The 17,070-nt window shown below is 36.8% G+C and overlaps 1 protein-coding gene and 1 long non-coding RNA gene across 3 annotated transcripts in view; both read right to left on the bottom strand.

The window, feature by feature from the left end:
- LOC127430952 (MAM domain-containing protein 2-like) overlaps nucleotides 1–977 on the bottom strand; it is a 30,058-nt gene extending 29,081 nt beyond the window's left edge. For both annotated transcript variants that reach the window (XM_051681084.1, XM_051681091.1), the window contains exons 1-2: nucleotides 808–977; nucleotides 445–564 (exon numbers count right to left, since the gene is read on the bottom strand). In XM_051681084.1, coding sequence (XP_051537044.1) covers nucleotides 445–564; nucleotides 808–937 — 250 coding nt within the window. In that variant the 5' untranslated portion in view covers nucleotides 938–977. The remainder of the gene's footprint in view (nucleotides 1–444; nucleotides 565–807) is intronic.
- A 3,514-nt stretch (nucleotides 978–4,491) lies between these two features.
- LOC127431052 (uncharacterized) lies at nucleotides 4,492–16,361 on the bottom strand. The gene is made up of 3 exons (XR_007895520.1): nucleotides 15,480–16,361; nucleotides 5,616–5,676; nucleotides 4,492–5,224 (listed from the first exon to the last, which is right to left on the bottom strand). It is a non-coding gene; the product is annotated as an uncharacterized LOC127431052 (long non-coding RNA).
- Nucleotides 16,362–17,070: the final 709 nt, after the last annotated feature.

A 17,070-nucleotide genomic window follows, 5' to 3' on the forward strand; every position in this document is an offset into this window, starting at 1 on the left:
TCTAATGTCCACGAAATGGAAGGAACTTGTCTCAGTTTCGTGCACGAAATCCAGTTTTGGTTTAGAATTTTGTGCAGTAACATAAAGTACTAACTTTACATTTTCGTAGACAAAATACAACTGGCTTTTGTCTTCCAGTGCACGAAATGCATTTAAGTGTAACTTTATTTAGTCACGAATTACTGCAGGTGGTGTCACGTAATTAATTTATTCTACGGAATTAGGCATTTGAGCTGCACTTGGCGCCCCATAGTAAAGGCTTCATTGAAAGTTCCATGCAACTCTTTCAAAACAAATTGTTTCCCACTAATAAACTCCAAAGCTTCCTGTGCTGGTATTGGTATTTTTGTAACCTGTTGCAATTTAAACTTAATGGAAAATATCAAATGCATTCGCAACTGACCAAACTGTGAACTCTACAATAAGAACCGATAGTTTTCATACCTTCTTCGTTAATGGTCCAGGCAGCGTAAGCGGGATCAGACGTGTAGCCGCAGCTGTCCAGGTCGAAACTGCAGGAGCCGCGCAAGAGCTGTGGCTGAGCTCTCACTACAAGTGCGGCGGCTGAAGAGGGGGTAACATATCAGAGTATATAAAACATCTAAGAGGCACCTCAAGAATATTAAACTCTCATTAAGAGTGGTCTATCTCTTCCGCACCGATGGATCGAGTCCACACTGAAGAAACGGCAGTAAATTCAACTTGCACAAAGGTATAGAAAGTTGCAAGCAACCGATTGTCTAGCCAGATATTCAGATCAATCGAGCGCTTATTTATCAAGACATTCAGGAAAAAATGATGACTTACCCAGGAGGGTTGATAGGTGAAGCAAACTCATGGCAAAACTTGCAGAGTGATGCTGAGTGGAAGAGTTAATGTCCACTAACGCAGATTGCGTACTACAGCGTGATTTTACAGCGTACCGTTGCTGTTGCATTGACTTGAACTCTCCATACTCCGACTTTGGCAATGCTGAACAGACAGTGGGAGGAGGGAGGGGTTCGTTGTTGAGGTTTCTATCTCAGAGCAGGCAATCAGTTCAGTAAGTAATCCTTCAGTAAAGAGATCACTGATTAAGTGATGTATAACAATTGAGTGCCTCTTGCAATAAACGAGTAATAAATGAATAAAACCAAAACAATTGCAGGATTTAGCCACTCTCAGTAAAACAGTGTCTATATTTATGACATGGATATTTAATGCCTAGATGTGGAGTCTTCAACATAACTGTAGACATACAGACAGTACTGTATATACGTACTGTAAAAAATCATCTACGAAATGAATTTTCCCACATAGTACATTTCTGAGATGTTTGTTTTAGATCTTTTCATCTGGAAAGCATCTAATTAACATCTACGAAACATCTTAAAAAGATCAGATTTACTAACATTCTACATCACAAATGTCTCAAAGACATCGGATAAATGTCTTATTGACATCCGAGACATACTTCTTTACAAACATCTTATAGACGTATTGCAGATGAGCAAAAAACTTTAAAAACAAAACGTCTTCCGGACGTAAACACACACATCAAATAGACATCTGGGTGATGTACGTGTGCTTGCAGGGTTGTGACCTGCTGGGTGCCACACTGGCTTAACCTTCTGGAAAACCAAGGTACTCTTTAAATGAGTCTTAAATATCCTGTTTATGTAGGGGAACTTCAGTATTTATATTAGTGCCTTAACCTTTTCATGAGTAGGGTCTAGATTCCCCTGCAGTGGCCCCCTGGAGTGACACTGCACAGAGGGGGTAGAATGTAGACAAGTTTTTATTTATTTTTTTATTACATTTTAATTTTATTTCTTGTCATTAAAAAATAAAAATACTGTATATAATATAGTAAACGTGAACAAATGGGTTATGTCTGCTGTACTGTATTTGTTTTGTTTATTTTGTTTATATATAGCTATAAAAAACAACAACAAATGAACAAATAATATCAGCAATCCGGTTTGCCTATGCACTGTTTGACATCTCTGATATTGTGTGTGTGTGTTTGTGTGTGTACATGTTTATGCTACATTGTGGGGACCAAATGTCCCCACAAGAATAGTAAAACCTGAGATTACCTACATTGTGGGGACCAGCCAGCAGACCCCATGAGGGAAATGGCTTAGTAAACACACTAAACAATGTTTTTTTGAAAATGTAAAAATGTAGGGTTAGGGGATAGAAAATATCGTTAGATCTGTATAAAAATCATAAAATGCATGAAAGTCTATGGAGAGTCCCCACAATGATATAAAAACAAGTTTGTGTGTGTGTGTGAGTGTGTGTGTTTGACAAGCACTAATGTAAACAGACGTCACTGCGTGCATCTGATAATCGTGCTCAGCATGTGTTCACTGTGAGTATGTGAGTTTTAAACTGTTATCGTGGTGCTTTTGTGATAGTTTGGCTGTCTGTTTCAGTAAACAAACATATTATATGGCTGAAAAGACTGTTTGAGTTGCTATTTGTGTGAATGAAAACCGCATGTGCACCTAAGCAGACGTGGCTGCGTGCATTGGAAGATCGTGTTTAGATATAATGGCTGTGCATAAACAAGCTGTAAATTGTTATCGTGGTACTTTAGTGACAATTTGGCTGTTTGTTATGTAAAATAAACATATTATGTGCTTGAAAAGACTCTTTGAGTAGCTGTTTGTTTGATGAATGACAACCGCTACTAATGTAAACAAATGCCAGCACGCATCAGAGAAAGATCGCGTTTGATGTATTAACTTATTTTGTGGTTTAAAGACTGTATGAGTAACTGTTTGAGCAAATATAAATTACAGCCACTTGACCAGTGCAGCCTGTGTCGGTGCGAAAGCCAGTTTGAATCTGGCAGCTTGTAACATAACTGGATGTTGCAGAAACACATATGTGTGATACTATTCTGCTGGCCCAGTTGTTAACCGTCACATATTTGTGACAGTACGTATGAAAGGGTTAAACCTTTACCCTTATGATGCTATTATTAGAGGAATCATTGACAGCCTTTAGAGTTCTCACAAGAACTATAAGTCAGTGTGACGATGAAGAGGGCGGGGCAGGGCCGCGACTAAGCACGCCCGGCCCCCAGTCGGGCTAATCAGCCGAGGAGAGGGATAAAAGCAGTCGGTTGCTGCAGTTCAAGAGAGAGAGAGCCACACGCAGCTGCCTTTAATGCATTTGTGTTTTGTGTCTTTTTGTTTCATTAAATATTTCTTTGTCTGTTCAGCCGGTTCCCGCCTCCTCCTTGCCCATTTTAACCCTTGTTACATTGGTCCCGAAACCCAGAAAGGAGGAGGGATGCGCTGTCGTGGAGTCTTCCCCACTGCTGTCTGCCCAAAGGAGCAGCCGTGGCCATCCACCGGGGGACGGAGGAGTCGCTGCTGGCTGCCTGGATGCAGAGGAATGGCCGCCATCCACGAGGGGAGGGGCTCGTTGCTGGCTGCCTGGACGCGGAGGAATGGCCGCCGTCCACGAGGGGAGGGGCTCGCTGCCGACTGCCTGGAACAGTGGAGCCGGTGCCAGGGACGGAGGGGCTCGCTACCGGCCACCAGAACATGGAGGGGCATTCTACCCGCCAGGGGTTGGAGGACTCGCTCCGGTCCACCCAGGGAGGAGCGGCTGTCATCCGCCAGAAAGTGGAAGAGTGGTCGAGGACCAGGCGACGGCATGTCTGGGAACCGGCGAGCAATTTTTTTCTCTCTTTCCTCTCTTTCTCTCAATGTCGCTCTGCCTCACTCTTTCCCTCTCCTCTTTTCCCTCCCCTTGTCTCCCTCCCAGGTCTCGAGAGAGGTGGGGAAAAGCCTGCCGGTAGGTGCAGCCTGAAGGGCAACCCCAGAAAGAAGGGGGAGTTGTACGTCATGCTGTGGGTTCCCCGGCCTGAGGCAAAGGAGGGAGGTTTGTGACGAGGAGGAGGGGGGGCCGGGCCGTGACTAGCATGCCTGGCCCCCAATCGGGCTAATCAGCCGAGGAGAGGGATAAAAGCAGCCGGTTGCGGCAGTTAGAGAGAGAGAGAGCCACACGCAGCTGCCTTGTGTGCGTTTGTGTTTTGTGTCTTTTTGTTGAATTAAAGATTATTTGTCTGTTCAGCCAGTTCCCGCCTCCTCCTTGCTCATTTTAAACCTTGTTACAGTCAGTTTTTCAGAGAACTGAAAGAGTGCCTACCAGTGTCAAAACTGGTGTCCTATTTAACAGAACTTCATGGGCACAAACAAACAAACAAGGCTTTGGAATACATAGTGATGATCTTTTATGCGTATACATCTGCATTTTGTGCTATGATGTCTCTACTCATATGCATAAAACGTTTAATAAGTACTCTAAAGATGTAAAACCAAAGTTTTGCCAGAGCTGTCATTTTTATTTTTATTGCGATTTTCAAAACACACACCATTACAAAGTAGCTGTACAAAAAATTATGCTGTAATGTCTGTAATGCCTTAAAGTCCTCATTGAGCAGTTTAAATTAAAAAGTGACTGAAAATCATGCTTTAAAAATTATTTGTCTTTAGGCCCCCAGTGAGCAAGCGAAAGGCGACTGCAGCAAGGAACTCAAAACTCTATAAGATGTTAATTAATTGAGAAAAAAACCTTGGGAGAAACGAGGCTCAGCTGTGGGAGTCAGTTCCCCTCTGGCCATACTGCATGAATATACTGCCAGTATTAGTTATCTAAGTGTAATACAAGTCATGTATTAATTGAGTAAAATTTTGATTGCCATTGTTTAAAAATAAAGGATATTGACTGAACTTTAAAATTAATAAATATGTGCCTTTGAAGTCCATCCCAAATAAACTGTGGAAGTGCATGTAAATGCAGTGTCCTTTTTTATCTGGCTGATGAAGGCTATAGTTGGCATTAATTTATTGTCTATGTATACAATTTTAAGAGTGTGTAATCCATCCTATGACCAAGAGGTCATGAGGTGTGCCTCGTAGTCTGGCTGGAAGCTTCATTTCCAGTGAACTCCAGCTTAAGTCTGAGGTGCAGGCAGTGGCCAGTTAAGTATACCTTGTTGTATGGTTGAAGTTGGCAGCAGTTCATCCTCTGTTAAGTCCATTAAAATAGATTTAAGTGATGCAGACAGTGATCAATGAAGCACCCCTCACTGTCTGGTTGGCACAGGATGCAGTTAGTAGTCATCGCTCAGCGACACATAGCGGTCGGAGTCAAACATCTGGCTGGACTGGAGCAGGATCTGGCAGGCTCTAGTAACCTCAGGATATGTCACCCATTTTCCCTGGAGTAAATAACAATTAGGATGAGATCATGGAACAAAAACAGACATTCAGCTTTTATTGGTGTAAACTAAACCAACCACTGGCACAGTAAGAGAGTACCAGCACAGGAGAGACAAACCCTAAGTGATTTCGTAAAGTGGTCTGATGGAGGTAAAAGCACAAAACAGTTACTTTGTTTAAAACAATGTACTGATAAAATGGGATTTGATGATAGGTACACTGTCTGGAACATTTAAAAACAGAGATCCAGCTGCTGGCTTTAAACAAATCTATTGTTCAATAGTTTATTTGTCTTATCCTTGCAGGCACAACTATTTTCTCAGAGTAACAAATCCATTGCATATGCACTCCATTAAGATTGTGGTAATTGTCATCAGCTTCATAACTCACCAGGATGGCCCCACAGTGTTTGTGCTGCTAATAATATAACATGGAGTCTCCAAAACATTGCCTGGGGAAAGAGAGAAAGAAAGAAAGACAGAAAGAAAAAAAAATCAAAGATATGATTTCTGCAGCTAGGGGTTGCAGCTGATTTTTAATGATCGATTAGTCAAGCCCATTAGTCGAATTCGACTAGTCATGACGTCAGTGTATTTAAATGATTTTGCATAGTAGTAATTCTGTTATATTTGAAGGCTGTTTTGCATATATTGGAGGTTACTGTATCATCTGTGTACTCTTTATCAAAGTACATTTGTGCAACTTTGCTCTTTCAGTGCAGAGCCATTGGCTTCCAACCCGCTGGCAAGTTTCCGAAAAGTAGAATTGCAGGGAAAGAATCATTTATATTCATGAGGAATGCAATAACTGATTGGACGATTAAGTTATATTTATCAGGAAAACGCTACCTCCGAGAAATTATAACTCAAACTCTAAACCAATCCCTAACAAATCAGGTAGAGCTTTCCTCATTAATATGAATGTGTCTTCCCTTGCAATCCTATATTTTGGAAATCCGCCACCCGCTGTATTTCCTACAGACAAGTTTTGTAAATCATGTGGAATGCGACTAGTCGACTTCAGGCTGACAGTGTCAACTACATTAGTTATAGCTGACTAGTCAACTTGTCTATGCAAATCCTTGCAGTTACATACAGATCATTTACTCTAAATCTGTGATTTTTTGCTATGCCACTGCATTTTAGAAATGTTGAACATGTGTAGTTTAGCCTGTCAGCAAATAAAAGAATATTTCAAAATGTTCAAGTTGTTCTTTGAGGTCATGTCTCAGTGTAAACCATTTGGGCCCTGCCGCACATCTGGCAACTTCTGTGAATCTGTGTTCATAGACAAAGGATGAATTGATTGTGTGTTGATGTAAAAATTACAGCCTTTTTTATTTCAAGGCCTCCCAATGTTGAAAACAATATTAGAAGCCACTGACCTCTGGTACTTCTGCTGTAATGATGACAAAGCTGCTTGTTTTCAATCTTTTAATTTTGTAATTCCAGAAGTTTTAAGAACTTTTTTTTTTTTTTTTTTTTTTTAAAGAACGGTTCTTTAAGTGTTGGTTCACCCAAAAATGAAAATTCTCTCATCATTTACTCACCCTCATGCCATCCCAGACTTTTTTCTTATGCAGAATACAAATGAAGATTTTTAGAAGAATATTTCATTTTACATGATGAGAGAATTTTCATTTTTGGATGAACTATTACTTAAAAGGGAGCTGTTGAATTATTAAATGCGAAATATGTCAGTTTACATCTTGTACATCTTGATTTTTGCCTTTCTATCCATTTTTAGCCTTTTTAAAATTTATTACAGCAAGTTAGATTATTTAATAAGCTATTATAATTAGCTTATTATCTTACTTTAATGAGCCTAATTTTAAGTAATTTTGAGGCCCCCTAGGAAATTTGCTGAGTCCCCCTAATGGGTTACAATTGATGGTCTCAACAAAGCACATGAATGATGTAATTACAGATTGATGGTAGATGGTCAGTGATGATCCATATTTAAATGATCTGATTTGTTCAATTTGAGTTGTTCAAGCACTATTATCCAAGACTTATTGCTACTACATTAATCTTTTTGATTATTCAGAATAAAAATGTTGACATAGTTACAATAGACTACTGTGCACAAAGTACATTGAACACAAACAGCTTTATTATTTATTATAAACTGATATCAGGGATAATGTGTCATTTTTCTCTCTCTGCTTGATTCTTGCCACGCACCAAGTGAGCTTGGACAGTGTTCTGTAAATTTCCCCTCATTCAGGAAGCCTGCTCTCAGGCAGTCCTGTGTAAAAATCCTGGGTTTTCACTAACCATGTGTTTAGCTTGGAGGACTGCACTTTTCCACACACAGCCCGGAGAAAAGGAATGATGGGATTGGTGAAGGATGAATTCTCCACCAACCATAAAAACCCACAGATCCTGGTTCAACCAAATAACACTAAACAGGATATGAAAAAAATAAACTTCAAATAATAGAAAGTGTTGTTTTAAAGCTCTAAAGGTTTGAACAAAACAACTTATTCAGTCTTTGGACTGTGGAAAGGCACTCGTGATTTAAATGTATTACATAAAGTACATCTTTATGTTTTTAAATGGCCAGATCAGCAATGATAATAATGCATTATCTCTTCTTAAATCACTTGAAAATAAAACAGATGTCTGTCTTCATGATTATTGTGTTTCCACTGGCAGGTCTTCACATCAGTAAAGAATTGCATGTGGTTAGGATATTCAGTCCAGTGGTACTGACTACTGTAATTAACTTCATATCTCACATGCAGCAAACAAACATTTCAAGGTTTGTTTTGTTTTTTCAGTTTCCTGTGCAATTTCAAAATGAAGGAATCTCATTTGAGACAAAAAGCTGTTTTGACACAAGAGAACAAGGAGATGTACATTTCAGTGGTGGCAAACTATTTTATGAAACAATTAAATTGACACAAAAATTCTATGGCCACTGTATGCCCAAATTTATGGTTGGCTCTATGTAGTCTATCCACACTGAGTGTCTTGACACTCCTTTAACACTGCTGTGACCTTATTTCAAATATGCACTGAGATAACTGTCTAGACTTCGGAGATGGATCCCATGCTAGACAGAAATAATAAAATATTCCTCAAGGATAAATTTAGGTTAAAGACACACAGTTGCATACACCCATATCTGCATGTTACCTTACATAACTACATAATTGTCACCCTGTGGCTTCCTGCATGGAAAAGCTTCTCACTCAAAGAGCAGTTGGTAGCAGAGGCACAGCTAAAATTGCTGGAGGCTAGATGCCTAGTCATTTCTTGTTGCCAAAGCATTTAATGCGCCTGGATTACTGAGTATATTTGATGCAGGTGCTGAGCTCGCCAACCGTAGCAACTTTCCTGTTCCAAAACCACCATGACATCATCAGACACATATTCTCCCTATGATTTGTCAAATTTACAGGGGTGTGAGACAGATGAGGGCACTTAAACATAATGTTTGCTTGTTGGCCTGTATTGAGACTTGTCTCTTGGTTTAGAACCTACTGTAACAATCAATAGATGCATGCATGTCTTTGTTTTTGAAACCTAAATTGATGGTGATTAAATAAATGTTCATAGTTTAATTGGTAAACAACACAACCTTTGCATCACTGAATGTAAGACAATTTGACCTTCTAATACCAGTGATCCAAAAAGTCAACATTAGCATGCATGTGTTCCACAGACACCACAAAAGAGCTTGAATTTTATTTACAGTTAGCAGCTTGTGTTAATCAGTGTACAAGAACAAGAAGAATATGTTTAATTGGAGTTTGTGTGACAGTGTAAACTACTTGCTCAATAATAAAAGAAAAAACAGATCTAAATGAACAGTGGCTCTAATTACATGGTTGCGAGTCATTCAGTTGCATAAACCACAAAAGGGTGTTGTGCATAAATGTCTTTGTTAATTCATACAATCATAGCAAGAATAAAAATATTTACAGGAAAAATTATTGTACATTTAGGTTCCTTTTTTTCCCACAATTCTGTCAGACACACACACACAGGTTTTGTTTTATATCATCGAGGGGACTTTCCATAGACTTCTATGGATTTTATATGGATCTAACGATAATTTCTATCCTCTAACCCTACCCCTAAACCTAACCCTCACAGAAACGTTTTTGCATTTTTACATTTTCAAAGAAAAACATCGTTTAGTATGTTTAATAAGCCATTTCCCTCATGGGGACCGCTGGCTGGTCCCCACAATGTAGGTGATCTCAGGTTTTACTATGGAGATTAAACCTGTACGCACACACACGCACACACACACACGCACACACACGCACACACACACACACACACACACACACACACACACACACACTTAAATTGGCACAAATTGTCTGTTATTGCTTAGAACTGTCTAACATGGTTACCTCTCTGGTGATAAAAGAAGGTGATATGACTTCAACTAAATGGACACTGATTTATATAGGATAACTGTTTACTGCCTAAAGTTATGCTGCTTGAAACAGTAACAGCACATGGTGCTTCAAAACACCAGACCCACTTGCTTTATATGGGTCACACAGAGGGAGTCAGTCAGGATACTGTGGTTTCCTCCACTATATTATTGTCTTTCTCTGAAAAAAACAAAAGAAAAACATACCAGTGAAATGCCATGGAAAATTATGCCATGGTTCCTTATAAGCATATAAACAAATTAATCATAGCAACAAAAAGGTCTATGCAAAAAAAAAAAAAAAAATGTGGACTACATTGTAGTGTAAAAGTCTTGCATTTGTCTGGCAAGAGAACAAGACCCACCTTGAATGAAAATCATTCAGCAGGCCTATGTAAGATAATGTAAAGACCATGACCAGCAGCAGCACAGCGCCGGATCATTTTGAGAGCATGCTGAGGCATTAATTTATTAAACCGATGCAGAGTTTTGATCCCAAAGGAAAGATGAACTGCGCTGTCTATTTAACTAGGCATCTGTGTCTGCTGTTTGTAAGGATATGTGAAGGACATTGAAGTCTGATTTGACCAAATATCAGAGTGTTATATTTCAGTTGTTATAAATGAAAATAAAACTATTTTTTATTCCATTTTCTAATATATATAGGGGAGTCTGTGGCTTGTTGTCAAACAGGGAAGTTGTAACAAGGACTTTGTCCCAGTAATTAGGTTTTGAGTTAAAGCCAGCAGTGGTTTTGCATGTGTAGGTTTCGATCACATTCTGCCAATAAACTGTCAGGCCAGTCAGCTGAGAGTGATTCTCTCTGAAATCAGGTTGGCTGTCAGTCATGGACTACTATGGATAACAGAATGCAGGATGCAATCTACATTCACTACATGAACAAAAACTTTTATATATAGTTACATGATGCTGATATGTGAATAGCCTACAAATGCACACAGGAAATTCCCTGTCCAGTTCTCTAAATCTCTACTTCCTGTTCAGAATTTAAAAAAAGCATTGGAAAACACTGTTTTAACGTGAAGCGTATGCCGTTCCTTGGAGTTATTATGGTCCTGTTAAAGCTGAAGTGTGTAAATTCTGCAACACTAGTGCCACCGAAAAGAATTGCAAAAATAAGCATAGTTTTCAAACAGCTTTCTGAATACACCCCTCTCTACTGTTGATTGAACAAACAGATAGTCCTGCCCCCAACTCACACCATTGGTTGAGTCAATGTTGTTGTGTTGGGCTGGATGGGTTGCTCAAAACAAACAGAGGAGTTTTCAAGAAAATTAATGTATGAATGACTTTCTTATAGTTGCTGGGATACGAGAAAGTATTTTAATACAAAAACATTTTTCACACTTTAAGGGAATGAAGGAGATTCACATATGGTTGCATTTTTAAAGATAAGAAACCCAAAGATACATTGAAAAAGAATATAGCAGTATAATGTTCCTATAATGAGTGACCCTCAGTTGCATCATCTGTGTAGACAATAAATTAGGGAAGGATTTGAACACAGACTGAACCACATCTGCAAATGACAAGCTTCTTGTTGAAATTACATGTTTGTCTGAACCTGCTTGCAGTTTAACGCTCAGGTAATTTCTACTCTGTTTGGAAATATTATCAATTAATTTCAGTACTTGCAATACACTGTAAAAAATTAATTTCTTTTTACAGAGAAAATACAGTAAAATTTAACATTCATTCCCCATTTTTCAGTAAAAGTGTTAAATACATTTATTCACACCAAATTTACATTTTCCTTGTTACTTAAATGATTATAAGTATTACGTAAAAAAAACAACAGGCATTCTTCTTTTAAATGAAGGTAAACATCATGTTTTCACATGTGAAAAAGTAATTTTAACCTGAGATGTCTGTAAAAATATGTGCATAAAAGATTTATTTATGTGTAAAAAAAAAAAAAAAAAAAAGTATTTTTACAGAGAAAATACAGTATAATTAAACATTAATTACATTTTATTTTATTTTTTTTATAAAAGTGATAAATTCCCCTAAAAATACATTTATTCACACAAAATGTACATTTTTAGCAAATATTGCTCATGGAAAAAAACTGATTTTACTTATAAAAGTTATGTTTTGAACTTTTCTTAATTTGACGCTACATTTGCGGGCTCAAGATATTGAGTTCATGCTGTTCACATAATATGAAGAAACTCTACAAATAATTTTGAGGGTCAAAGTTTCGAAAACTAACTCCAAAGTTACTAACTCCAAGTATTTTGCATGACTGAAACTGGGTGGGGGATTTATATAACTGTATGTCATATTGTAATTTTTACAGAAAAATTATATAAAAATGTTACAATATAAAACTTTAATTAACAGGTAGTTACCTTAACATATACAGTAAAATATATATATATATATATATATATATATATATATATATATATATAAGATAATACATGTAATTTTATAGTCAAATATTGTAAAATTTAAAAGTATGATTTTACCATATAATTAACAGTAAAAATATATATTATGTCTATCAAGACAATACATGGACTTTTACGTTAAACTATTGTTAAAATTAGAGGGAAATACAATAATTGGGCATTCCCAGAAGTCCCTGTGTCCCCTTCACATTTCATTATATTTTATGAAAATAGTTGTTTCTTCTTATTTTTTTATATCAGTTATGCACATTGGGGTGATCTATGTAATATTTTATGTTGTTTATTTAATGTTTATTGGACAATTTTAGTGTCACATGTGTTACCCTGATGGTGTTTTGTGTTTGTGTGGGTAATGCTGTGCACACGGTCTCTACATGTGTTTTAATTATTGCTCCTAGAAGGGTCTCTTGATGAACTTTAAGTCATCATGTGGCCTTCTGTTGTTACTAAGGCGTCAAAAAAATTAATTAACAAAAAATAAAAGCAGATGAAGGGAAAAACAGATTTTTGTAGTTCCAGAAGGCTGATATATTAAGTACTGTATATAAGATTAAATAATATAAACGATTGTGAAATTGTATCTGTAGATTTTTTTCCCCTAGTATGCTTTGCATTAGACTCAACGGGGAGATGTTTGATTTTTGGTTGAGCTTGAGCTTAAAAGCTCCTAAAATGTAGAGTGTCTAAGTCTTAAAATAATATGTCTAAATGAGCTTAAAATGCATAGAGGAGTAAACCTAGACTCTTAGGGTTAAAAAACTGAAATGTATTTGTTGGCAAGGCAAAGTAATTACTGAAAAAACAAGCTAACAATGTTATTTCTATTTAAAGTCAAAACAAGTTTTTCAATTAATGGTATACAATTTTTTTTGTTTTTTTTTTTAATGAACAGCCAAAACAGTATAATTTCATTTTATAGTTGAAATATGTTTTTTCAAATTACATTTTAAACATGTCATTTCACTCTTTAAAACATGTTATTTCAGTTTATGGTAAACGTTTGTCACCCTGTACTGTCATGCATTTACCTTTCTTTTATGTCGTTTTTTTTTTTTTTTTTTTTTTGTGTAGGTGACCGCATGCATGATGTATGAATGGAAATGTTTGAAGTGCATGAGACTGTTTTAACTGCTAAAGGAATTACAGTGGGCACAACTACAGTCCTTCTTAGCTATACCTGATGCAATATTGCAACAGAAATCATACTCATGGTCGAAACGTGGGCGAACATACAGTAATTCAGCACATATGTACAAATTCCCTGAAAACTGATAGCCACAAGTGGATCTGCACCCAATGCATCAAGCTTATTTACTGTAACACTCCCAAAAGAGAAGATCCAAATCAGTCAAATCTATTAAGGTTAAGATAAAAGAAAATCTTTTCAGACAAAGTGCTTTTTTCTTGAGATGATTCAGTACTGCTGTATTAAGATGCTATATCTTTCCCAATCCCATATGAATTATTAGCCTAAACTAATAATATTTTTCACACTGAGTTCTTAAACTCTGAGATTACATTCCATAATTTATCATGCTACAACTTCTGCAGATACTGTTGACCCAAAAGCAGAGCCAAAAGAACTGTCGCCTGAGCTACGTCTTCTGGATCTCTCCTGTAACCTTTTGTGATCATGCAATGAGGGGAACATGTTTATAAAAAAAAAGAAAGAAAAAAAAAGGAGAGTGTTAAAATGTGAGCAGTGAAATGATAAACACTTTTCCACATATTTATCAATGAGAATTATATTCCTACAAAAAAAGCTATGTAAAACTACTGCATTTAAATACATTAAACTGTTCAACAATTTAGGTGAAAAAATATATCTAGTCAAGTAGATTTTATAGATATATTATCTACAGTACTACAGATTACAGAATACATGCTGTAAAATGTAATTTGTAACATATTTCATTAGATTACTTAGGTTTTAAGATTTTAAGGATTTTTAGATATTTTTACAGGAAAACAATACAAAAATTATTATCAAGAATACGTTTTTTGCCCTAATATCAATGGTCTTATTAGAAAAAAAGAAATTATGATCCAACATGAATTTTCTTGATAAATAAATAAGATCGTACCTGGTAACATGAGCATGTAAAATGGCTTGAAATAGCATTTTAGCTTAGCGTAAAGCTGACAATTTACACAAGGTTTATTTCTATTTCTTCTGCTCCAAACTTACTTCAAACTTACTTCTCTGTCTGCTCGTATGAATGTAACACATCATAAGAAAGTGTTTCACCGCTGTTCAAATGCACTTTGGATCACATCATTTATATGTATAAATGTTTTCCATCTGAAAGGACTAAATATTAAATGAAACAAATGACAATAAAATGCAAAGTAATCTCTTCAGTAATCAAAATACTTTTTGAATGTAACTGTATTCTAATTACTAATGATTTAAATTGTAACTGTAGTGGAATATAGTTACTTATATTTTGTGTTTTAAATACGTATTCCCATTACATGTATTCTGTTACTCCCCAACCCTGAGTATAACAGATATATTATCTATATTATACCACGTAACTTTTTTATTATGTCTTGTCAAATACTGAGATACACTCAACTGCTGAACACAAACTGGCATGATAATTTTCATTTCTACACCACCAAGCGTTGCCTACTGTTCCAGATTACCATCTCAACACACCAGACCCAGATCAAAAACCACAAGTCTCCCTCTACCGGCAGTCACAGCAAGAACAATCCGGACCCCACTAAACACCACACATATGCACCATTCATTGGTAAAAGTGCCTTGGAATAATTCAAAGTACATGAGGATGAGCTCACGTCCATGAAGCAAGTGCACAGCAGTACAAAAAAACAAAAAACATCCCCCTTCCATTCTATTGTATGGTGTTTGATGCTGTGCTGAGAAAATTGCAACTAGCATGTTGTCCTGTTTATAAGCATTACAAATACTATGGTAAAATGTTAACTAGCTAAGGAATGCAAATAATTATGGCAACACTTTACAATAAAGTTCCATTTGTTAATGCATTAGGTATCATGAACAAACAATTAACAATATAATTTTTACATAATTTATTATTATCTTTGTTAATGTTGATAGTTAATAATAAAAATACAGTTGTTCATTGTCAGTTCATGTTAGTTCATAGTGCATTAACTAATGTTAATATATACAACTTTTGATTTTTAAAATGTATAACTATATGTTGAAATTAACATTAGCCAAGATTAATAAATGCTGTAAAAGTATTGTTCATTGTTAGTTCATGTTTACTAATGTTGTTAACTAACGTTAACCAATGGAACCTTATTGTAAAGTTTTACCAGAATTATTAACTACTGTTTTTGGAAAATTACATCCCTTTTTGAAAAGATAAATGGAAAGTATTAGTATGAATAATACTGTATATGGTATAGCCAGAGTTGGGTTACTCACAGTGATGGAGAACAGTCTGATGATGGCTGGGCTGCAGAAGTGAAAGCTGTCTCATGGTGTTGCCAGGATCGTCCATAATCACCATTTATACCAGCAGTCATATCACTCTGTAGCTCTAGACTGGTTGCCCACTGAAGCTAAGCATGGTTGAGACTGGTCAGTAGTAGTACCTGGATGGGAGACGTCCTGGGGAAAACCAAGTTTGCTGCAAGAAGAGGTTTTAGTGAGGCCAGCAGGGGGCGCTCGGCCTTCAATCTGTGTGAGTCCTAAACCCCCAGTACAGTAATGGGAACACTATACAGTAAAAAGACTCAGTCCTTCGGATGCTATGTTAAACCGAGTTCCTGACTCTCTGTGGCCATTAAAAATCCCAGGTCACTTCTCATAAACAGCTGGGGTATTGGCCAAATTCCCCCATTGGTCCTCAAGAAACATGGCCTCCTAATAATCCCTATCCATAAATGTTCTCTATAACTCTACTCTCTCCTCTCCACCAATAGCTGGTGTGTGGTGAGCGTACTGTCACACTATGGCTGCCGTTGCACCATCCAGGTGGATGCTGCACACTGGTGGTGGTTGAGGAGAGTCTAGAAATGCAACTTCTTGTCGACTTCAAACTTTTCAGACATGTTTTGTAAATTCTGTTCTCTGGTTTGTGTGCAACTGTGTTGTATTTTATATATATATATATATATATATATATACACTGAACAAAAATATAAACGCAACATGTAAAGTGTTGGTCCCACGTTTCATGAGTTGAAATACAAGATCCCAGAAATTTTCCATACGCATTGATTAGATTAGATTAGATTAGGGCCAAATTCATTTATTTCAATTGACTGATTTCCATAAATGAACTGAAACTCAGTAAAATCTTTGAAATTGTTGCATGTTGCGTTTATATTTTTGTTCAGTATATATAATCGCTGGTGGTCTGATTGAAGCGAAACAATGCTGTTTCTCGCTTGAACGCCCAATTTCGCAAGTGGGGGCTGCGTGAACTGCTGCTCTTGTGCACTCTCATGAAAATAAAATCAAGGGTGCCTTTTACCCCGTTGTACATTAAATGGATATTCCGGGTTCAATACAAGTTGAGCTCTATCGACAGCATTTGTAGCATAATATTGATTATCACAAAAAATTATTTTATTTTCCTTTACTTCTGGGTTTCTGGCTAACAGTGAGGCACAATGGAAGTGAACGGGGCCAATGTTTGGAGGGTTTAAAGGCAGAAATGCAAAGTTTATAATTTTATTCACCTTATGCACCAGAGAAACTAGCGCGCAGCCATCTTGATAGTTTTGTCTTTGATCTTCCGTTCTAGTGGTTCTATAGATATCTGTGGCGTTGATGTCTAAGTGTAGCTAGCGAAGTGGATTTACAGGTTATAGAGTTGTCATAACTATCATGAATATTTTAAAGTGTTCAGAGGACATCATAACAACTGGAAGCAGACCAGGGAGATTTAAAAACAAGAGTACTTCATTCATAAATACACAAGATCCTCCCATCACACTGCAGACATACTGATATTCTTCTGTGCTCATGAAACTCCAAGAAAAAACACAAAGTCATTCAAAAATATCTC

This window comes from Myxocyprinus asiaticus, chromosome 3, assembly GCF_019703515.2.
Source record: "Myxocyprinus asiaticus isolate MX2 ecotype Aquarium Trade chromosome 3, UBuf_Myxa_2, whole genome shotgun sequence".
NCBI classification, from domain to species: domain Eukaryota; kingdom Metazoa; phylum Chordata; class Actinopteri; order Cypriniformes; family Catostomidae; genus Myxocyprinus; species Myxocyprinus asiaticus.